Source organism: Epinephelus moara, chromosome 5 (genome assembly GCF_006386435.1).
Source record: "Epinephelus moara isolate mb chromosome 5, YSFRI_EMoa_1.0, whole genome shotgun sequence".
Lineage (NCBI taxonomy): Eukaryota > Metazoa > Chordata > Actinopteri > Perciformes > Serranidae > Epinephelus > Epinephelus moara.
The window spans coordinates 29,523,059-29,546,014 of NC_065510.1; the positions used below are offsets into that span (position 1 = coordinate 29,523,059).

The following is a 22,956-nucleotide window of genomic DNA, read 5'->3' on the forward strand; positions in this document are numbered from 1 at the left end:
TATCAAGTGGTTGGAAAAAATTATACTTCAACTCTGAGTTTCATGCATGTCTGCTTTGTATCAGTCAGTTGTACAGTTATCTCTCATTTCTTGAAACTGGAATCATCATGATCTAATATTTGTTAAACACCTGTAACGTGTGTGTCTGGGTGTGTGTGTTCCTTGCCCGGTCAGCTCTCCGAAGTGGAACATACCACGGCAGCCACGGGAGTGTCCGCCCTGGCATCGCCTTTAGAGGTCACGTCTACCAACCTACTGAGATGGCTCTGGTCATGAACGGTGGAACAGTAAGTATGGTAGAAACTCATTTACCAGCCAACCAGCCAACCGCAGGAGTACTGCACTTTTTCACTACTTGTTTGTGTCTCCCTTGTAGATGCCCACGGCCCCAGTTAACTACACTGGAAGACGGTTGTGGTAAAATGGGATGAGACTTGAAGAGGATACACTGGTGTGTACTTGTAGAATTTCCCGTTGCCTAAGAAAAAGAAGAAGATATTAAAGGCGTCACATATCACACAGAATGGAGTTGATGGGGGCTTAAAAAAAAGTTTAATGTGTTTTATGTTTCTGCACACATGTATGAATTTTACATTTTAAGAACCAATCCTAACACTGTAGTATTTATGCTTAAGTTTTCTGGATTGCCTCTTTATCAGCAGACTGGACATGAAATCACAGGAGAGGGAAGAGAAAGTGACGCAGCTTCCACAGTTCAGGAGATTTTGTCATAAAGCCAGGGTATTTATGGTGCATTATTTTGATAGTCAGCACAGATAGTCTTAACTGTAATATGTATATATATACACTGACAAGGAATGTATAAGGAGGGTTAATGTTATTATAGCGTATATAAAGTCAATATCAAAGACTAGTGTTCAATGTGGTATTACCACGAGAAAGTAAAGATTAAAGGACGACATGAATGAAGTGAAGTAAACATTTTGTGTGAACAGCTCTAAATCGATGCTGTTACTGATGCCAGTTCATCAAACTACGCTTTCCTTCTTTTTCTATCAGGCGTTAAGCCCCAACAAAAAGGACAAAAAAAAAGCTTTAGATCGTTAATGTAAATTACCTGCATACACCCACATAGCTTGCTTGGCCTCTGTGTTACATGCTGGAAAGACCCAAAGGACTCATAGTGTTTTTCTCTCCATATCTCCATCCTATTATCAGTGCTACTGGACAGTTTGGCACATTTCACTGCGTGAATTGACAATTGTCATGCATTTAACAAAGCCTCTGCAGAGTTCTGGAGGATCGGCTGATAATTCAGAAAGAAGGAGCTTAAATGAGTCGACAGCTCATGGATGAGTAGTTTTTAATAAGCATATCATAAAAAGCCATTTAATACTGTAATGCCTATAATGCAGTATATAAGGTTTACTGTTGGAGGTTGTGATTTTGCACTTTATCATGTCTGGGCATTGTGATATTTGAGATGCATGTAAAAGCGCAGTTTAAAGGTAATGTATTTTGTCAAAATTTAATTGTATTTTGAGTGTTTTCTAGAATTTTGATATACACATAGAGGAGAAATACCAGTTTTAGTGTTGAGTTCATTCTCATCTGAAGTGCTCAGAAAATATAAACATCTACAATTCCATGAAAACTGGGGAAACTTGATCTGCAGAGGAAGACCATGTGGTACAATGGAAAGCTCTGGAACAGCTACAAAATGGACCTTGAGGTTGGACTTTGTTCTCAGCCCGTTTTGGTGCATTTTCACTCATGTTTCCCAAAAGTTACTTTGGATCTCATAAGGCTCCTAATCATTATATACACTTTATTTGAGATGTATGGCAACATCTCATTATATTCTTGTGTTCAAGATCCCTTTACATTTTAAATTCCCATCGAATATAGAGAAACATTTAGTCATGCATCACTGTGAATTAACCTGGAACAGATTCAAACGCATGTATACTGTTTTTTATTAGTGACGCAGCAAAGTTTGGCTCCAAAGCGAGACAGATTTCTAGTCAGCAGCTGCTGGCAATTGAACTCTGAGGCAGCTTCCTACTTGACTGGAGGGATGCAGTTTTCATCTCCCGAGCAACACTGGCTTCATTCCAGGACATTTTATCCAGTTAAAACACAATTCAAAGAAAAGTCACCATGTTCATGCCGGGACCATTTCCCCTTGCTGTGAGACTCAACTATATAATTTGCTTTTGTGTACAAGTGTATGCTCAGATATTGTACAGTGAAAATATTACCATCACAGGATTTTTATGTATCAACGCTATATAACTGAGTTTTAATCATGTAAATAACCCAAATGTGAAAATGGTATTTTCCTTTTAAGATGCTCTTATGATGATAGCACTGTCACTGTTTAATGGCAGCGTAACATGAATGTCTGTAATGTGATTCGCACAAAGTGGCTAATACATTGGTGCATATTTTCTGTTAAGTACTGTCTGGTCATTGAACTGTTCTTTCTTCGGGCTCCTGTCCTTATGGTACACTAATGGACCTAATGGATCCACTGTACTGTAGGCATCGGTCACTTCATAGAGATGCAGCAACACAGTGAACACCACATCGATAGCACATATGTCACTTATAGAAAAAGCTGCAAGTAAATAAAACACAAGCACATTTTGAAAAGCAAGGTTTCCAGAGGACGCTAAAAACTGATACCCATGTAATCACAACTCCTAAAAGCATATCTATAAAACATTAGAAAATTATTTTTGGTATTTCTCTTATCACACACAGTATGGAATTGTTTCTACACGTCATATTTCGTTATTTTCGTTAACAAAATTGCTGCATCATTTATACCAAGTATGTGGAGTTTGGCTGGTTTATGAGCCAAGTGGAGACGTGCATGATGTCTCTCCTCCATGCAGTGTGTTGAATCGTGAGCCAATTCACCTCATAGCTCTATCCATCAAAAATAGCTATGGAGCAGCTGTTCCAAAATTCCTCACTGCATGTGGGAGTGTTTTAAAAGTAACCTGTGCTATATTCAAGTCATTGCATCTCAAATTCGTAGGGCTGTGAGAGGCTGTAAATGGAGGTTTGGTACGCAGCTGGCTCAGACTCCAGGTAGAACACTGGGTGCCGAGAGGCTGTAGGTGACAGCTGATGCAACTAGCTGTCATGGGCTGAAGTCAGATGCTGGGGTTGCAGATGGCTGTCAGAGGTAGTAGGCAGAAGCAGGAACACCAGCTGGCTCCTGGAAGCTGTGGTCAAAAGATGGGGATGTAGCTGGCACAGACATCTTAGGTGGCGGGTGGTATTATTATCATATCTCAAAGTAGCATGTGGAGGCTGAGCTTGAAAATGAACACTACTCACCTCTATGAGAACGCTGCGGTTGCTGCTTGCTGGCAAAGGCTGTGCGTGCATGGCTGTAAATAGGAGACCACAAAAGCTGGATGTGCACTGGCTGGCTACCAGAAGCTGAAGGAAATGACGGTAGTTGCAGGTAAAAGCTGGTGCCAGCGTCTGTTATAGAGGCTTATGCACCTAGCTGTCAGAGGGTAAAGTAAGAAGCCAAAATTGCAGCTGGCTTCTGTTAAGCTGCAGACAGACACTGGCCTTGGCACTGGCCTTTCAACTTGTGAGGCTAAAGGTGAGGCCGAGGCTGGGGCTTAGACTAATTCCCAAAGTATTCAGGCAAAATATAAAGGCAGAGCATGTTTACACAAACTAGTTTGGTTGTCCAAATTAAGAGAGAGAAGTTCAAACCCTGCTATTTTCTTATCACCACACACCTGGGGAATCGCTGCATAAACTGGTTGTGACTATCAGATTTAAAAAGTTACAAAAATATCTAGCAGAAAATTGTAGGTGTAAGAGGGGGGTGTAAAATGCTATTCGACCATCTGAAAAACACTTTGACAACTGATACCTCAACAGTGCAGCTTTCTTGCTGCAAGAAGCTCCAGGTAAAAGTGATAGAAGCTGCTGGTTTATACAGTAATTCACTTTACTTAAAGGAGCAGATTTTGGAGGATTCAGTAGCATCTAGAGGTAAGAACAGCAGATTAAAGCCAGCTGAATCTCCTCCTGTTTAGAAAGGTTTTTAGCAGGAGCTGAATTATCCGCAGAGGTCTCTGCTTCTCCAAAACAAACAGATCAAGTGATTTAAACTGGTACATACACTGAAGAAAGCAGTTGCACATTACAAATAAGTGTTTGTCCATCATTGTTCGGCCTGTCTGTGACAAGCACTTGCTGCTGTGTGCTCACCTTTTTTCTGATCCAGACATTCAGGAGGTTTTTACAAAGGGTGTTTTTCCCTCTTCAAAACAAACTGACCCAGAGAGGCAGTAAACATTAAAAAAATCAGTGTCTTAACGATGCTGCTCGTCTCGGAGGGGCTGCTAACTACAGTGGCTGGTGTGAAAACGCAAATGGCCCATATATAAAGGCACTGTGTTTGGTTTTTCCGTTCTGAGCTAATGTAGAAACATGTTGGATTCTATGAACAAGGTGCCATTTCCTGTGTAGATTGTGACGCCCCAAGGTAAAGAAAATAGAACAACTCTTAAATTCAGGTGATAGTTCACTAAAGAAAACATACTTATTATATCATATTCCATCTCTGCCAATATAATAATAATATGTATCGTACACACTGGACATTTAAACCATGGTTTAAGTGTTGTTCATTTAAAAATTTCATCCAATTCATTATGTTGTTTTCAGTTAGTTAGTTAATATATTTATTTGTAGTTATATTTATTTTTATTTGCATATGTTTTCTTATTATTATTATTAATAATATTTGAAACTGTGCTCCTTCACTGCATGTGTTTTGTGAATACATTTGGTTCAATAAAAAAAGGAAAAAACCTAACATTAGCTTTATCTTAGCAAGTGTTTCCCAGCTGATATACACGTATGAGTGACCCATTATAAATTATAAAACAGTGTTAATAGTTAAAAACAACAAACGAAAACCAAAATAAAATATATATATATTATAAAATCACTATAATACTTGTTGAGCTTCAGCATTACTTCAGTACAACTCCAGAATGTGCTCACATACGGACATGCGCGCGCTCGTTACCACGGACGCCTGTCTCGTCGCTAACAGGAAAGAGGGGAAATTACTTCCGGGTAACGAGAGTAAACGGGTATCCACGTGAATTATCAAAGCCTACAAAGTAAGTAAACTACTGAGCTTATTAAGATTTGATAATACGTGGTGTAGCTATGATAAAATAATCTCATTATCTGGCTGACTGAATAGTTTGTATCTTTATCGGTTGAAGCTTTTAGCTGCTGTTCAACGTTAGCTGCTGTTAGCTTGCTAAGTAGCATGCCTTACCCAGAGAGTGCTATTAATACACTTGGTCATCTTATCCTGCCTAGAAAGTGTTTATTTTGCCGTGTTATCACTCTTGAGTTGTTACATTTTTACTTGCCCTAACTCAGAGTGTCTTCACTCTAGTGTATTTGTCATGTACGTGTTACCTCACATATAAACAGTTGGTCTGACAGCATGTTCATCTGCACCAGCAGCACTCACTGTTCATTTTGTGTTTCAGACGGACTCCGATGAGGACGTGATCTTTGTCTTTGAAAAGTGTGTACATAAACTCAATGAGATTACCATTGACCAGGTACTGATTTGCAACATCAGATATCCAACACTGAGTCGGAATAATTTGTGCCTGGACCTGTTAACACATGCAAAGCAGTGGAATTATCCAGGGTTGAAACCCAAGCTGTACAGCTTGGGTTTCAATCCTGGATAATTCCACTGCTTGCAGTGCATGCATATAGGTTATACTGTGACAGTGTGCTAAAAAAACACTGTAAGTAGACATGCAACGCCTGAGAACTGCATAAATATACATCATGGGACACAAAAGTAGCACGTATTAACCTTTAATAGTCCACCCTGAATGATTAAATCAGTAAATCCTGCAGCAGTGTTCCACATGTGCAGAGTTTGAATTGGCTGACACATGCAGACTGATGCATACACACATGATAACAAGTGTGCTGATAGATAAAAGAATAATTGTTTTGGTGCATTTTATCATTCTAAACATTTAAACACAGCTATGCTCTGTTCCCTGCAGGCGAAGCGACTGGCCCTGCAAAGAGACATTGATCAGCAGTCCCAGCCCAGGCAGCTAGCCACACCTTTGGTTAGTGTTTATTGCTCTGTTAGTCAAACTTGCACATACACATAGTGCCTATGAGCCTGGTTTTGCAATTACACCTATTATCAAAAAGTCCTTCCTTTCAGTAATTGCATTTCTCTCACCAGACAAGCCGGAGGTCTGTTGCTGTGGAGAGGCCAGTGGAAAGGAGGAAAATGAAGACGGTAGAAGAGAAGAGTGAGGAGAATTGTGTAAAGAAGGAGAAGAAAAATGCAAAAGGACAAGCCTCGTTGCCTGACAGGAAAAACGTACCTGTTGATGGCAGGAGCCGAGCAGAGGTGAAAAAAGTAAAGAGAAAGGGTAAAAAAGGTGATGTAATTGTTATAGATACAGAGGAGGAGTCTTTGGATGGAGGAGGTGAAAAGGAAGAGAAGAAGAAAAAGAAGAAGAGGAAAATTGTCCCTGAATCTCTGAATGATGCTGACGGTTCTGATGTGAAGAATGGAAATGACAAAGATGTCAGCAAAAAGAAGAAGAAGAAAAAGCAGCTGGCCAATGGTGAGAATTCAGTTAAAGAAGAAGAACAGGAAAAGAAACATAAGAAGGAGACAAATGTAAAAAATAAATCTGTACAAATTAGACCAGCAAAGATAAAGATGAAGAAACAGGAGGAGGAGGAGGAACAGCAAGATGGAAAGGATAAATTGCCAAAGACAGCCAAGAAGGGAAAAGACATTTCAAATGTAAGCACTAAACTAAAGGAACAAGTTAAAAAAAAGAAGACAAAGAAAACAATGGATGGGGAAACCCCGGATGCTAAGGTGGGAATAAATGTAACAAAAAAGAAAAATAAATCTAAAATGAAAGCGTCTGAGAATGGAGTGAAGTTAGAAACACCAGAGAGTGTGGCTGAAAAGGTAAAAGTGAAAAAGAAGAAGAAAAAGGAAGCCAATACGAAAGAAGATGGAAATGAATTAGGAACGCCTCAGATCAAAGGTAACGACAAACAGAGCAAAGAAGTGAAGAAAAACGACAAGAAGAAACAGAAATCCACAAAGAGTGAGATAATTATCATTGATGAAGAAGAGAAGACGGAGCAAAAGAAAAAAGGAAAAAAGGAAAAGGTTAGAAAAGCCTCTGTGGAGGTCAGCAAGGTAGAAGAGACGGAGCCAAAGAAGAAGAAAAGGAAAAAGGAAATCTCAAAGGGAGAGGAGGAAGAACCAGTAGTGCTCAAATATGAAGAAATTAGTAGAGTAGACAAGACAGAGCCAGAGAAGAAGAAAAGGAAAAAGGAAATCTCAAAGGTGGCGGAGGAAGAACCAGTAGCACTGGTTAGCAAGGCAGAAGAGACAGAGCCAAAGAAGAAGAAAAGAAAAAACGGGAACTCAAAGGGAGAGGAGGAAGAACCATTACAACTCAAATGTGAAGAGGTCGAGAAGCAGAGCAGTGAAACCTTTGTCACGGCAGCTGGAGACAAGACAGGCAAGAAAAGCAGAAAGAAGAAAAGCTCCATTAAGGTGGAGACACAGGTGGAGAGTTCTGAAACTGGTGCAAAGAAGAAGAAGAAGAAGATCAAAGAAGAGGTGGAAGACCATGAAGAGCATGTGAGTGTGTGTATTATCAGAGGCGACTGGCACTGTGCTCAGATGTTGTCTTTTAGTTTTTACATCGGGAGTGAACCTGGTTTGTGTTTTATGGTGTTTTAGGAGTTCACCAACGTGGATGTGGTTTTCCTGTCGGAGAAAACTGGAAATGCTGATGAGGTCACCATCAACCAGGTAAACAGGGCTCTCATTATTACTGTGTTAATGTGATGTTTCCTGCTGTGCATAATTGCCAGACATGTCAGAAAATGAGAGTGCTGATGCCACTGTTATGTCTGTATCCTAAATATGAAGCCACTTTGACCAGATGGTTAGCTTAACTTAACATAGACTGGAAACAGGGGGAAACAGCTAAACTGGCTCTTGTCTCCTGGGTTTAGTTTCATATTTAATGAACAGACATGAAAGTGGTACTGATCTTCTCATGTAACTCTCAGCAAAAAAATGTTGGTCTGTTTCTTTAATGACACAGTTGTCTGTATTTTCGTTGAACTTTTTTTTCCCCAAATAAATCTGTTCAACACAGTTAAGTTTAATGAACTGTTTTGGTATGTCACAGGAAAGAAGACAGGCTTTACAAATGGAGATTGACAAGGCCTCTCAACCTCAAAAACCAGCCAAACCTACGGTCAGTGTTAGTGCCTTTCTGTAAATAAAATAAAACTATTAAGATTCATTTTGACTGTTTTAGCACAACACTTTCACAAGATTGAAGGACTTGGAAGAGAGAAAAGGGTAAATTGATGCAGCTGGGATTTCCTAATTTTTAGTCATAATAGTTGATAAAGCTAAAAAAAAAAAAAAAAAGAGCAGGACCCTAAATTCCCTGTAATGCAACTCAATAGTATCCTCATTAGACCCACCCTGCCAGGGGCACTTTCACATACCATTTTGTTTCCTCAAAACGGTGTGCAATGGGCTATGAAGTACATTTTCCCTTGTCTGGTGGATGTGTCAAAGGTGTACACATAAAGCAAATTCTGGTAGAACTTTCCTTATTGTACATGCAATTTTTATTTTTATTTCACATTTACTTGGGCAATCTTAATGTAAGTTTTCCTAAACCAATAAAGTCCCTTTGAAATTAATTGAATTAACCCCCACTATATAAAAAGTGCACCTGTGTAACACCACGGGGTGTTCAATGCACCACCGCAGCCCTGGTAAATGCCCTCATCTTTCATACTCCACTTCCCCAGTTTGTAACGCTTGCTTTGTGTTGTACATTTGTAGCCTACAAGCTCAGGCAAGTTTTCCTAAGTCTGAGAACATCATCGGGGTTATTTTCTCAGACTTCAGAAAGCCTGCAGAAGACATTATACATCTGTTACAGACTGAGCTGCACTCCTCATGACAAATAAACTGAGCTCATGTGGAGAGCTCTATAAAGGAGCACTTCACCCACAAAATGACCACTGTGGGAAGTTTTCTTCATGAAGAGCATGTAGCACTGCATTAATAACTTGTGTATATGTACAAATGTTTTTTTTTGTGTGTGAAGTATACCTGTATGCATATAATTTCTAATATTTGTCTCCACTATCTGTGTCCCTCAGGGTCTCGGCCAGTGGAGCACAGCCCAGTTCGACAGCTCTGAACAGCAGCAGAAATTCCTCCGGTTGATGGGCGGCTTCAAAAAGGGCTTCCAGCCGGCTGCTGAGCCCAGCGGAAAAGCAAATATGGCGCTGGGGAAGGACGCACAGACGCAGTTGCAGCAAGGGCTCCTGGGAGAGTTTGAACGCGCTCAGTCGCGCAGAATGGACTTCAGCAACAGAGGGTCGGGACTTGGGTTCTCTGCACCGTCCAATAAAAAGTTCGCCATTGACGTCAATTCACGTCGATCAGTTCGCTTTGATGATTGATCTTAGTGTATGTGTGTAGGGGTGTTGTTGAAGAGATGTGTGTATGGTTGTGCAGAATTTGTGGGCGGTTTTTCGTATGTTTTTAACTGTAGATTTTGCATGCTGGACTGTTTGCTCAGGTTCTTGTGGAAATCTACATCTCACAACAGACTACTAGTATTTCTTGTATATAAATGAGGATTAGAGAATGAACATGCAAAACAAAATGCTGTTTGTACATACTGTACATTAAACATCCTCTTGCTTTTTTAATTAAAATACTTAAACTGCACATCTGTTTATTATGAGAGTGCATGTGATTTCAGTAGGTATCTGTTTACACTGAGCTGGTATGAATGTTTTATTTCAATTTCTTTGTTAAAGGTGTTACAAATATTTTTTCATCCTGTTCATTACGTTGGTAAGTTGTTAGGTGATGTTCCTGCCAGGAAGACTGAAAAAAATGGACAGCTGCCATCCCAATTTGTCACTTAAATATTCATTACTGAGGACAAAGTACATCAAGTAGGCAATTTAAGGGGTGGGAGCCACCATCAGTTACAAAAATGTACAGGTCTGACCCCAGACACAGTTGGAAAGAGGAGATTCTTAGCTTCCTAATGATAGCAGTATTGCTCCCGTATCCCAAATATTTATCAACATACAGCACATTTCATAATGACTGTTTCCGAGCTGTGACTTTGAGAAAGGGGGCTTTAGAGTGTGTAGTACAGTGGCAGCAAAGGTGCGTGTCAGCCTACCGGCCTCCTAAACTCGCCGACTGAGTCCATTCATTAAATCAGTCTGGGTAAAAAAGGAAACTTGAACTAAAGGCTTTGATAGTCATTTTATTTCAATCTTGCACATGAATGACATCTGCTGTAAAGTGAGGAAGGAATAAGGAAAGTTAAAGTTCACTTTACTTCAAAGATACAATGGAAACATTTCTGCTTGCTTGTTGTAGGCTCACAATCATTACGTTCTGACAATAAGCTGGAAAACAAAAATGAAATATCTGACTATCATGTTGAACTTCAATATTCCGCACATTGGTAGCTGTGTTGTAACTCTGAACATTAGGCTCCCTTAATCACATTTACTCTCCTTTCAAACTGCTGTGTGGACGGCATGTGTCCTTCAGTTTACTTGAGACCGAAAGGAAAGGAGTGATGAAAAATGAGCCTGAGGAGATGAATGTCTTTGTCACTTATGGACAAAAAAAAAAATCCCATGTCAGTTGTTTACATGACATCACGCAAAAGAAGTTTTAAAGTGCAGCATTTTTGGCTGAATCCTTATTTCAGACCAAATACAACCATCTCTAGTTACAAAATGCAGCCTGGGCCTTTGTGCACCCAGCAACATGCGCCGCTGCTTCATCCTTCAAGTGACCTGACGATCAGCCGTAATACTTCGCCATAATATTTACTATTAAAACTGAGTGAAGAGGACCTTTATTCACCAGGCACAAATTTCGTATGCTTTTAGCTTCTCATCATAGCGGTCGCTTAGAAGGTTCTGCAGCTGCAATGTAACATCCTGAGTTAGTCTAATCAGGTTGCCATCAGGCAACTGAAACGCAACTTTAAAAACCCCCGTTGCTGGGACATGCACTGACTTCGGTTAAAAAAATATCTTTACAACAGTCGCTACTTTGCTTAGAATAAATTCTGACAGTTTGGTCTGACGCTACTTCAGTGTTTTCAAGTTGGCACAATCAAATGATGACTCGGTTAAAAAAAACAAAACACTTAAGACATGAAACTAGAAAGTAGCCAACAATATGCACGTCGTTCAGTCTCTCAGAAAACGTCTGAAACAGAGTTGGGAGGCTACTTGACGACTGAGTGAAAGAGGGAGGAGAAGCTGTGTGTTCCTTGTGGTAGAAAGAAGTTGTCTCATGCCTGTAGATACTCCGGCTGCACTCGCGCCACTTTACGGAACTCTTTGCTGTGCGTCCGTGGGCACTGCATCTCACACCAGCTGATGGGAACCATCTGGGCACCTGATTCACAAAAGGAAATGTAAAATATAATACAGTATATATACACAATATATACAGTCCACAGTCTAGAAGTGTGACCTTAGGTACGAGGTTGAGATGAGATTAATTTGGTGCTCATCCTGCAGAATTTCTGTAGCAATAAATTTCCATAATCAGGTTTGATTGTTGTCACTCCCACTGCTCTTAGGCATAGCAACGTAATTGGATTGAAAGCATAATCACGTCTCTCTCACACTGCTACACAAAAAAATCTTGGATACTGGATCAGAGATGACTAGATTGGCACTATTGTAAAATTCTGCCAAACTGTAATAACGCTACAGCAAATGCTTGACAAATATGGCTCACTGCAAAAGGCTGTGTGGTGTCAAAGTGACAGTGACTGTCTCCAGTTATGTGGACAGATACTCTTGCACCACCTTGTGTTCAAACAGGATACTATCAGTGTGTGCTGAGCTGGAACCTCCTGTGTTTTGAAGTGTAGAAGAAAAAGAAAAACATTGTGTAATGAGCTTTAAGAGTTACCTGCTTCACTGTGTGCCACCACCACCCCCAGCTCATTCTCTGCTGTTGTCAACAGGTAGTTAGACTGCACGTCACCGAGCGATATCTGACGTCACAGGTTAAGGGTAAACAACACAGTTAATGCAACATCATACATCAACACTATTTAAGTGGGGCTTTTTTTTTTAATTCACTCATAGTGAATATCCGCAGGCAGCTGTCATTGATTTTAAAACTAACAAGCTATGTGCATCTGTCACACTCCAAGAGATCATGGCAACAGAGAACAAGACATCTTTGGAGGTGGTTTGGTTACTATACCTGAGTTATTCCAAGATTAGGTATTTTAGGGGAGAATAAACAGTAGCTGATTCATGAGCTGAATAGTTTTCGACTTTGACTCTTGAGAAAGATATTTATTTTCCTCAGGCTTGAGGGCAGGGGAAGGATACAACTTTCGCCAAGACGATGTCACCTGGTCTGAAGCTTTTGTATGTCTCCACCTGTAACAATAAAGACACAAGCATTACACTAAGTATGTCATCTTAGATTCAAGCTGTAGTTTGAAACTTTTATTATTATTTTTTTCCACATTTGTTGAAACTGTCTGTATACTATGTATATACTACACTATCACAGCACTAAATGAGACAGATAATCTGTGGAAAAAAAAAAATCACACTCTTCTGCCTACTCTCTTGCCTTGTAGCATTTCAAATGGCATTACCGCATGTAAACAAAAACAACCAGTCAGAGCCAAGGAGTCTCTGACACGACTGTCAATCACTCTGTGATCAGTGATCAAAGTGTCAGACTAGACAGCGCTTATTGAATATGAATAAAGATTCTCTTACTGCATTGCCTATTTCTCCGTGCATATTTCAGAAACATATTTTAGTGTACAGTTTAGCTGTAAAATGAGAAACTTGGTCCACCTGGTGGGCGGTGCTTTGTACTTATTGGTCGGCTGTTTCCAACATGGCTGATGGGTCACAAACGTTCTCATTTCACAGCTGAACAGTACACTAAAATATGTTTCTGAAAACATTGGAGATGAGAAATAGGCACTGCAGTAACGGAATCTTGATTCATATTTGATCTGCTGTGCCTGGTTTGACCGCAGCTCACGAGAAGTGAGTGACATGATTGACAGCTACGTCTGAGACTGCTACGTCTCTGACTGGTTGTATGGTGCGCCACAGTGGATTCTAGCAAACGCCATTAGTAGCAAAAGATTTTTTTGACGTATTATCTGTCTCGTGTGCTTTGTTCAGAATTAAGTGACAGCTGCAGCAAGTAAGACAAAAAGTTACATTCATAAAAACTCTAGCTTTAATAAGTACACATGTGACGATCAGGTTGAATACAAGGATTCAAACACACCTTGTCTTTCTCTGTTGCGCGCACATCTTCTTTCCTGTAGAATCAGAGGGAGTGGGCTCAGTTTTGAGAATGACACAGAGAGATATAACGTTAAACATTGTTTCACAACTGAGTCAGTTGTCATGGTTACCTGATTGTTCCTCTGAAGCGGTCCTTCAGCGGTGTGGAGCCTACATACAGTATATGGACCTTGGCGAACCTGGGGTTGATGCTGGTCACCTGTCCAAGCAAAGAACAGTAAGGCTCAAAACAAACCATGGATCTAAATCTAAACTGTGCAGCATCACTCAATGAGATCATCTTATTGTTGTTAAATAATATCTGATTCCACTGCATACCTTACAGGTGACTATTGCTCCTACATCTGGTAGTAGTTGTGTTTCTGTTTCCCTCACCACAGAGATCACTGGCAACTAGAAAAACGACAAAAATCTCATGATTCAAGTTCAAAACAGCCCGAAGAAAAACCCTGTCACACTAAATATAGTACATATTTCACCACACACTCCGAACAAACACATTTCTGTTCAGTCACATTCGCCAGCGTTGCGTAATACCTTTGCTCAGACACACCTTATTGCTTCTGCAGCTTTCCCCACCTCTCTCCTCCCCACACCAGCCACACCCCTCACCTCCTCTCCCTCGTTTTTCCTGAGCACGTATCCTGCTAGTGAGGAGTAAATGTATCCATGCCGCAGATACACTCCTGTGCCGGGAATGCAGTCTTCTACACTGCATAGCTTGTCACCTGGAGACAAACAAGAGGGGACAGACAGAGGTGTTGCAGAAGAGTCGTACAGTGTGTCAGTGTTTTTGTAGTAAAGATGGATCAACTCTGATATAATCAGAATATATTTACACACTTTTGTGGGATAAAACATTAACCTGTGGAAGAAAACAAAGCCAATTCTATATAGGCTATTTAATTAGTTTAGCTTTTATTTAGGCTGTCATCTGCTGAGTGACATGATCACGAGACTACCTCAGGCTGTGGGTGGATCACTACCTCGCATAACAATTTTCTGCATCCTGAGACTTTTTTTTACACAAGAACTTTATAGGTGACACTTTTCTTTGTGGGATTCTGAAGAATAGGATTGCACATGAGGAATGAAAGTCAAACCAAGCACAGTCCTGTCCGCACAGAAATCACAATGCAGCAACACTATGTCCAAAAGTGCCATTCATCTAAGGAGGACAGTTATTGCTCTAGAATCACTGATCTGGTCCCTCTGACACATTTCACCTTGGCACTGACATGACATGACATATAAATCCTGCGTGATCTTTAGAGGACTTGCAGCATCACGTTACTACTGCCAAATCCTTGTGTTTTCCATGTAACTTTCACACACCCTAAAAGTCACTATCAGATGTCAGACAATTGCTGAAACATTTCTGTTGACATTTCCTACTGCCATCTGCACAATGCAGCTGAGGATTTCACATGGGTGAGTCAAAACAAGTGAGGGAAGGAATGCTGCTGTCCTGCCTGAGGCGATGGGCAGGGCAGGAGATGAAACCTGCCCTGGAAAGTAAAAGTTGAGAGCTCCCAGCCCTGAACAAGAACGGTAATTACCGTAAAATATGTAAATATAAAAGCCGTCAGCTCACCTACTGCGCCTTGTGTTCACCTGATACAACTAGCGAGGGATTTAAAAGTGACTGAAATGTAACGTTAACTGTTTTCAGAAGCCAAAGCCCAAAAAACGCATGGCAGCTGGAAATAATTAACAGAGTTTTACAGTGTCAAACTGAAGCGGAACTAAGTTTTCCAACAACACAGTGACTGCTACGGAAGCCGACATTAGCACAGAAGGACAAAACGTTCAAAAGGTTGGTTTAACTACGAGTAAAATAGTGGTAATAGCAAAAACTACGAGACTCACCTGGAACACACAGCTTCATGGGCGACATGTTTTCGAGAAGAGCAGATCGTTCGCCGATTGGCTGTGACGAAGGGCTATAGTCGATTTTGATTGGCTGGTCTCACGCTGAGCGGAAGACAAAAGGAGGAAACCTCGGGCCGCCATGTTTGTTGAGGCACACATGTGGGCTCGTGGATGGCAGCAAACATGCACATACAGTTTGAAAGATTATGTAACCTACTCAGGGACGTCAATATAGACAGTGGGGCCCCTGGGGTGGAGGGGCCGTAGAGAGGCCCTTGCAAGTGATTAAGATTGCCACCTTGGAAGTATACCTGTGTTCAAGGATGAATGATAGAAAAAAACTCCAATACAAATTTAAAAATGGTGCCATCTGCTTTGCTTAACCTCCTGAAACCCTTTTGTTTGATATGCATTTTTAATTCCTCTTAACTATTTGGGATCAGTAGGACCTGGTAAATATAAAAAAAACTACACATTGTCATCAGTAATTAAGTCCCAATATCCTCAAATGAGACGATCATAAAGTCCTAATGTTGTCAAACACGAAAACAGTAAAATAAACAAGTTTCAGTCATAAAAACTTATCAGGTTCTGGACCTTGTCCATTTTTGTGTCTGGATCAGCTGCAGACTGACTTGGCAGAGATGGCTGCCATCTTGTTTTTACATGGATTAGTGTGTTGTGCTTCTACTACTACTAGATGGCACAAACAAGTGTCCACAAACAAGGACAACAGGTCTAAGTTAAGTAGAATGAAATTTAAAGTCAAGTAAACCCAAAATGTGATGTCCTCATGAGGACACAGGGTCTTAGGAGGATATATATCCTTTTTTTTGAATAGTCAGTAGCTATCAGAAGCAAATTAGATGCTTTCCTATTTAAGCTATAAATTCTATAACTATTAAAAAACTATTACATTAAATAATTAATTTTACTCCTTTCATTGATATTTTTGTCAGATATGCAGTGATGATTGCAGGGTAATATGTTTGTTGATGTGGTCCAATGTCAGGTCTCTATTTGTGTCAAGACAATATGTACAATAGTGTGTACAAGGGCCCTTCATAACTTCCTTACACCACTGAGCCTACTGCATGTAAAGTATCCACAACACCAGCCGAAAATAATAATAACATCAATGATATATTGTATTAATAAAACAATAATGAATCACTGTATTACTCACAATTATGATTTTTTTTAAATGCAAATTTTGGATGGTTTTGCCTTTTACAGAATTTGCTAGTTGATACAAAGTTATTTTACCAAGCGACACTCCACAGGGTAAACATATAACTATCAGTGTAAAACTTCCCTAGCTGATTTCTTTAGTATGTGTGACAGGGTCAGTGTTAAGGGATTTGTTATGCATGTTATCATCCTTTGTGACATGTTTTTGTATTTTGCTGCTTGTTTTTAGTGTTTTTATTATGACTCATCATTGGAGTGTTTTTACGTGGGTTGCTTTTTTTTTACCATTTTAATCAGATGTATGACCAAGATTGCTGTGCCTCTGTTATTGCAGTGAGACTCAGCTCAGGGGCCTATGGCAGAGAAAGACAACAGTGAAACCTTGAAGCCAGCGGGAGTCACACGGTGACCTTCCAGAGATGAGCCACCAGAGCCTGACTCAGTGTCTGTTCAGTGTGGATACTCCAGCCTGGGCTCGTAGCAGCAGTTATCGCCCAGGAAAATGGTGAGTATTTATTTCTGTTTTGCAGCGGATACTGCAAAGGGGCTTAGTGAACTGGTTTTAAGTAGGGATGAGTGAGTACCATTATCTGTATCTGTGTCTTTTTCTGTTTAGCCAACTAAATAATCTTTATCTGAACTCTGAATGGGCGGGGTTATGTCAAAAGTGGGTGGGGTTTATATCCAAAGTGGGTTGTGCCTAATCAGAAATTGTTATTTTAAGCCTGAAATTTATATGCAACTAATCAGAAGTTGCATTATTTATTACCAATGTAAAAAGTATTTACAGAACAGCTTCATTAATAGATTAAACATAGCTACCAAAATGGCGATTGTTTTTTCTTCTCACGAGTACCGATAATGACACATTTTAGTCGTATGATACTTCGTCCTCGTAAAAAGTACAGTAGTTGTACAAGATACTCGTTTCATCAGAGTACTCCGCTCAACCCTAGTTTGAAGAGACATTTTAATAAGTTTTCATTATCTAACAGCTGTCCTTTAGCGCTTATTTTATGTAGTCTTTTTTTTCACCTTCATTTGTATTTTTTGTCTCTGCTCACCCCTGATTTTTTAAGAACCTGTGTAGCCTTTTGTATGGAGTCCTAGGGCTCCTTTAACCCTAGGTGGCCTTGTCGGTGCCTTAATTTTGTTAACAGGTCATGTTTATATTGTTCGTTCTTTAACACGAGGTATTGATATTTATTGGACCGGTCCCCCATGTCCCACGGTGTAATCACATTCCTTCAGCATTTGTAATACTGTGACTTAACAGTGCATGTCTGCTAATCAAAAATGACTTTACAGTGATCTTATTTTTAATCCCCTGTGGTATTAGTAACACCATAAAATGCCATGTATTATGTGTGTAGTGTCGTTTCCCTTAAAACTAATGTATTAACTATGATTTTTCATGAGAGACTACAACTGACCAACTGCGCTATGACCATTTGACTCATAGAGACAGAGTGGACATTCATGCTGGAAAATGACGTCAGACACTGATTAAATATTTCATCACACAATAGCTCACAACATTTATTATTTTTCTCACAATGCCACGGCAAAAAAATAACAGCAGTGCACAGGCTATCAGCTTGCCCTTTAACAACAGCCAGTGTTTCTCTATAGGTTAAACTGCTCCCTCTTAGCTTCACCTACATAGATTGGAAATTCAAAGGAATACTTTGGATGGTTCTGCAGGGTTAGTCTATTTTAGGTCCTATTTGCTGGTCCCGAAACTTGCATTTTGGTCAGTGCTTAATCCGTATTACAGCTGATATCCTTTGTGTCATAATGATGTGTAGGTTTGTTTTTTGTTGCAAAATAAAGACCAGTAAAATCAATTGTGTGATTATCAAAATAAAGTGCACATCGTGTGTGTGTGTATGTGTATGTGTGAAATCTGTAACGACAGTAACAGTAAATGAGCTTGTAGTAACTTGATAGCTGAACAGCACATGATTGATGTGTACTCTAGCTCATCCAGGGTGGGGGAGTCTATTTCTTGACTTTGCCCTGAGCAGCTACAGCTTCCATGGCCTTCTTGACGGTCTCCTCGTCTCCCAGGAACTGCATGGGTCCTACGGGCTTCAGGTTCTTGTCCAGCTCATACACAATGGGGATACCTGTGGGCAGGTTCAGCTCCATGATGGCCTCCTCTGACATACCTGGGGGAAACAGTGACAGACACTTTCATACATCTGCTCATGCTAAGACAGGACAGTTTAATTCCAAGTGATTAATCAGGTGAGCAGAAGCAGAATCTGTAATCAATGACTTTGTAGAATAACCCTCTATGATTGTTTTAATTATACAGGGGACTCTTTGATTCAGCATGACTAATATTAAGGTTATCAATAAATGCAACCTTTTCTAAATTTAACTGGATAAACACTTTGGCACAGGGCAGCGCCTCAAAAGTCTCTGCTCTGTCTCTTACCCTCAAGATGCTTGACGATGCCCCGGAGACTGTTGCCATGGGCAGCAATCAGCACCCTCTTTCCCTCTTTGATCTGAGGTACGATCTCTTCGTTCCAGAAGGGCAGAGCCCTGGCGATGGTGTCCTTAAGACTCTCACAGCTGGGAAGCTGGTCCTCTGTCAGGTCACCATAACGCCGGTCCTACAGCAAAAGAGGGAGTTAAAGTTATAATCTGTGTTTCAGCCATGTGGCTGCACACTGATGTAATAAAGATGATTTGTAAAAGAGAAAGAAACAATGTCTTCCTGTGGTGTCACCTTGCTTATGGTCTGATAGAAGTCATGCCCCTCATCCATGGGAGGGGGAGGAGTGTCAAAGGAGCGCCTCCAGATCTTGACCTGGGCCTCTCCGTGTTTCGCTGCTGTTTCAGCCTTGTTCAGTCCAGTCAGGCCACCGTAGTGGCGCTCATTGAGGCGCCAGGTCCGGTGAACAGGCAGCCACATCTGGTCGATGCTGTCCAGAACAAACCACAGGGTGCGGATAGCCCTCTTGAGGACAGAGGTGTAGCAAATGTCGAATTCATAGCCAGCATCTGAGGTGAATCACAGACAAGACATGAAGAAGATGGTTAATGTTAATATTCATTGGCATTTGAGACAAAGAGAGAGGTTTCATTAATTTCATTCATACATAAGTCTAAGGGAGTATATTTTTTATTTGTTACAGGGAGGAAAATATTATTCCATCTACATTACACTTAACCCAATGGCAAGTATCTGCACTATTTATTGCCTCTCTCCTAACATTTATCACGCCTGTGCTGTGCTCTTTTCACCACTTCGGACCCCAGGAGGACTAGCTGCTGCCAGTGGCATCAGCAAATGGGGATCCTTTTAAATAAATAAATATATATATGTTTGCTTTTGCTTAGTCAGGGGCAGTGCTGTGCCATGGGACACTGGCAGACTGTGAGCTCTGCAGGATGTGCCTGCAGAGGATTTTTGGGTCACAGAAATCCAACAGGAAAAAAATATCTCAAACAAAATTGTTCTGGCCTTCCCGTCTCTCCTCCACCTAGCCCCCTGCGAAATCTCGCACAATGAATGACAACATTTCACTCAGCAAACAGAGGTAATACTACTAATACTGAAGACAAATGCATCTTTGCTCAGATGGTGTTGGGATGTCCCCAAAGTTTCTCTGCTGTTAAAGGTCCAGTGTGTGGGATGCAGCGGCATCTAGAGGTGAGGTAGCAGAACCGAAACTTCTCCGATGTGCTAAGCATGTAGGAGAACTACGGTGGCTGACTCAAAACCCCAAAAACGCCAGTGGCCCTATCCAGAGCCAGTGTTTGGTTTGTCCGCTCTGGGCTACTGTAGAACAACATGGCGGACTCCATGGAAAAGGACCCACTCCACATGTAAATCATGGATGTATAAAGAAAACTAGACACAGCACTGGTGTGGGGCCCTGTTCATACTTATGAAAGTTGCTCAACAGCCGCATATAAAATTACTTGGATTATTGGCACTGCTTCTGCATCATTGGGCCCATAAAGTAAGGACACTAGAGACTCTCACCAGCCAAGGGGGCTACTCCTGGTTTAGCGCTCCGCTAAGTTAAATGGGGATAAAATTATTTAATCCTGCAGCGCTTCTGGACTTTTGAAATGTTGTCAGACTGAATGGATCAAATCGTGATGGGGAAATTTGCCATTGTGGGGGCTGTGATGCAAAAAAAGAAAAAAAAAAGAAAAGAAAAATTATCCACTGGTTTACAGACGTCTCTTTACAATGTAAGTCTATGGGAGAAAGTCTTTTTGGACCCCACTGGCATCACCCCACAGCCTCAGAAGATGTAACTCCACTGTTCAGCCATTACGAAAACTGTCTTGAAAGCCCGGTGCACTTCCTGGGGGCCTGATGTAGATGGTTACCAAAACACAATTCTTATTTTCAGGTGATAATAAACAAATAAAGACCTAATTATAAATATTACATACAATCCAGCCAATAGATGCCCCTAAATCTTACACACTGGACCTTTACGCTTACTTCACAAATTCACTGACATATATTTTTTTTCAAAAAGATATATCAGAATTATTGTCTATATTTCTCTTCACTGCACATAGCTGGGGTAAGGAGACTGAAAATAAGGAGCATATAACACCAGGGGCCGCCACACTGTATTGACTCATTTCTGGGGCCATCAGGGGCTCAGGGGAAAACCGGTCCAGCAGAGTCTGTGTGATCTGTACCAGACTGACAGATGCCTGATCAAACCATTTGCATATAGCACCTATTCTGCTAGAGACACGTGGCCTGTTTGGTTTGTTTTACTTTAAAGACTACCAACAACCGCCACCCAGCCTAATAAACACGATGACTTAATCAGTCCCCTGCTGCTGGCTCGTCTAGTGTCGCAGTGGCCCGGCTACCTGTTTCCCCATCCGGCAGAGTTGCATAAGCACTGGCTCGCAACGGCTTAATCCAATGACCGAGAGAAAGCCCGATTAGGCCCTGTGACATTATCTGGTACCTTTCAGGGCCTGTCCGCCCCTCTTTGCCTCATGCTCCCCGGTCTCACTCAGGTCTGCATCGAACCAGCCGCAGAAGCGGTTCTCCTGGTTCCAGCAGCTCTCTCCATGGCGGATCAGGACCAGCTTGTACGCAGCCATCCTCACACCGATGCCCTCTGCGCTGTATTTCCGGGAAATGCGGGGTAAGTGACTCTTCTTGTAAAGAGGCAGCAACGTCCGCAGATTTGTCCTGATTTCGCCGCAACTCCAAAGACGGCTGCAGAGAAGAGGGCGCAGTATTTTGAATGCCTGGAGGAACAGACTGTTGTAACACTAAAGAGTATGGAGTTGGCAGATCTGTCCGAACTTGACTGAGCTCACGACACGAGCTCTCTTCCTGCTGGTTTCCACCAATCAGAGGGCGAGCTGTGTGCGCCGGAGGAGGAGGGAGGCAGGAGGATGCGCACAGCGGCACGTCCACACGCCCAGCTGTGCATCATGTAGGCCGGCGTTAGTGCATCATATGGAAAAAACTACTCTGTTACACACACACACAAAGCTCATGAATGACTACAAGTGAAAAAACAAGTATTAGAATGCACATCTTAAAATGCAAATCACTCACAAGATAATGCTGCAAATTAAAAGTGGCTGCATAGACACTAAACTGCAGACTTTAACCTTGGATCATGATCAGATTTACAATAAAGGAGGACAAGGGATTATAACAGATACTGACAATTCGTTTACTGTTAAGCCTAACCAGGTTTGAAAAGAACATATTTAAATGTGGTGTCATTTATTTTAAAAAGGCCAGAGACCTGAAACACCTGGCTTTTAATTTGCAATTTGCTCAAGACGACTTATGAGGACATCTTGGACTTGTGACATGGACTTCCCCAGTTATGACAGACAGGGACTGTATGACTCATTGGATTTTAGAAACTGTGGTTTGCACCACCTTCAATAGTGCCTGATTCAAACCAGAATGTGCCCTGCTGACATGCCGCATGAGTATGAAACTAAATTCAGAGAACTTAAGATATTACAATTTGTGACATTTGACCTTTCAATGAAGGATTAAAGTTTGCCAAATTAATGTGAATTTTTAAAAACAGTGTCCCTTGCTCACTGGCAGGCTGATCTTGAAGATATGATTAAATTGAACTTGGACCTAGGAATAAAAGTGAAACAATATAATGAAAATTAAATAAGAATAATTCAAAGTAAAATAAAATAAATTAAATTAAATTAAATTAAATTAAAATAAAATAAAATAAAATGAAATGAAATGAAATGAAATAGAATAAAATTAATTAGTTTAAGACTGTGTAAACTTAACAGTCAAGTTAAAAGAACAGTCTATAAAAACAGACAAAAAAACAACACAAGTCACATACACTATTATTACTGCACCCTGGTCCTCTGAGTCTTGATGACGTTGACAAATAAAATCACTTTGTCATGTGTTAATGTTAGCATTTATTGATTAATTGATTTAGAAACATTTCA

The 22,956-nt window shown here is 40.8% G+C and overlaps 3 protein-coding genes and 1 long non-coding RNA gene across 5 annotated transcripts; 2 read left to right on the top strand and 2 right to left on the bottom strand.

Moving 5' to 3' along the window:
* Window positions 1–170: 170 nt before the first annotated feature.
* On the top strand, window positions 171–2,422 carry LOC126390508 (uncharacterized). The gene is made up of 2 exons (XR_007569973.1): window positions 171–287; window positions 377–2,422. It is a non-coding gene; the product is annotated as an uncharacterized LOC126390508 (long non-coding RNA).
* Window positions 2,423–5,023: 2,601 nt separating this feature from the next.
* Window positions 5,024–9,831, top strand: knop1 (lysine-rich nucleolar protein 1). 2 transcript variants are annotated; one of them, XM_050044829.1, is made up of 7 exons: window positions 5,024–5,132; window positions 5,517–5,591; window positions 6,057–6,125; window positions 6,248–7,684; window positions 7,787–7,858; window positions 8,244–8,312; window positions 9,241–9,831. In XM_050044829.1, the coding sequence occupies exons 4-7, from the start codon at window positions 6,296–6,298 to the stop codon at window positions 9,544–9,546; spliced, it is 1,836 nt and encodes a 611-aa protein (XP_049900786.1). In that variant the 5' UTR covers window positions 5,024–5,132; window positions 5,517–5,591; window positions 6,057–6,125; window positions 6,248–6,295; the 3' UTR covers window positions 9,547–9,831. The 2 variants fall into 2 exon arrangements, with proteins under 2 accessions (XP_049900786.1, XP_049900787.1); XM_050044830.1 differs by having other exon boundaries at window positions 5,066–5,132; window positions 5,517–5,554.
* A 529-nt stretch (window positions 9,832–10,360) lies between these two features.
* Window positions 10,361–15,395, bottom strand: exosc1 (exosome component 1). Its single transcript, XM_050044836.1, has 8 exons — window positions 15,307–15,395; window positions 14,050–14,165; window positions 13,756–13,830; window positions 13,548–13,636; window positions 13,418–13,451; window positions 12,487–12,537; window positions 12,056–12,140; window positions 10,361–11,530 (listed from the first exon to the last, which is right to left on the bottom strand). Exons 1-8 carry the CDS (start codon window positions 15,332–15,334, stop codon window positions 11,424–11,426), a joined length of 585 nt encoding a protein of 194 aa, XP_049900793.1. The 5' UTR covers window positions 15,335–15,395; the 3' UTR covers window positions 10,361–11,423.
* A 2,611-nt stretch (window positions 15,396–18,006) lies between these two features.
* pgam1b (phosphoglycerate mutase 1b) lies at window positions 18,007–21,857 on the bottom strand. Its single transcript, XM_050044835.1, has 4 exons — window positions 21,465–21,857; window positions 19,241–19,515; window positions 18,944–19,124; window positions 18,007–18,671 (listed from the first exon to the last, which is right to left on the bottom strand). The coding sequence occupies exons 1-4, from the start codon at window positions 21,601–21,603 to the stop codon at window positions 18,502–18,504; spliced, it is 765 nt and encodes a 254-aa protein (XP_049900792.1). The 5' UTR covers window positions 21,604–21,857; the 3' UTR covers window positions 18,007–18,501.
* Between the last annotated feature and the right edge of the window lie 1,099 nt (window positions 21,858–22,956).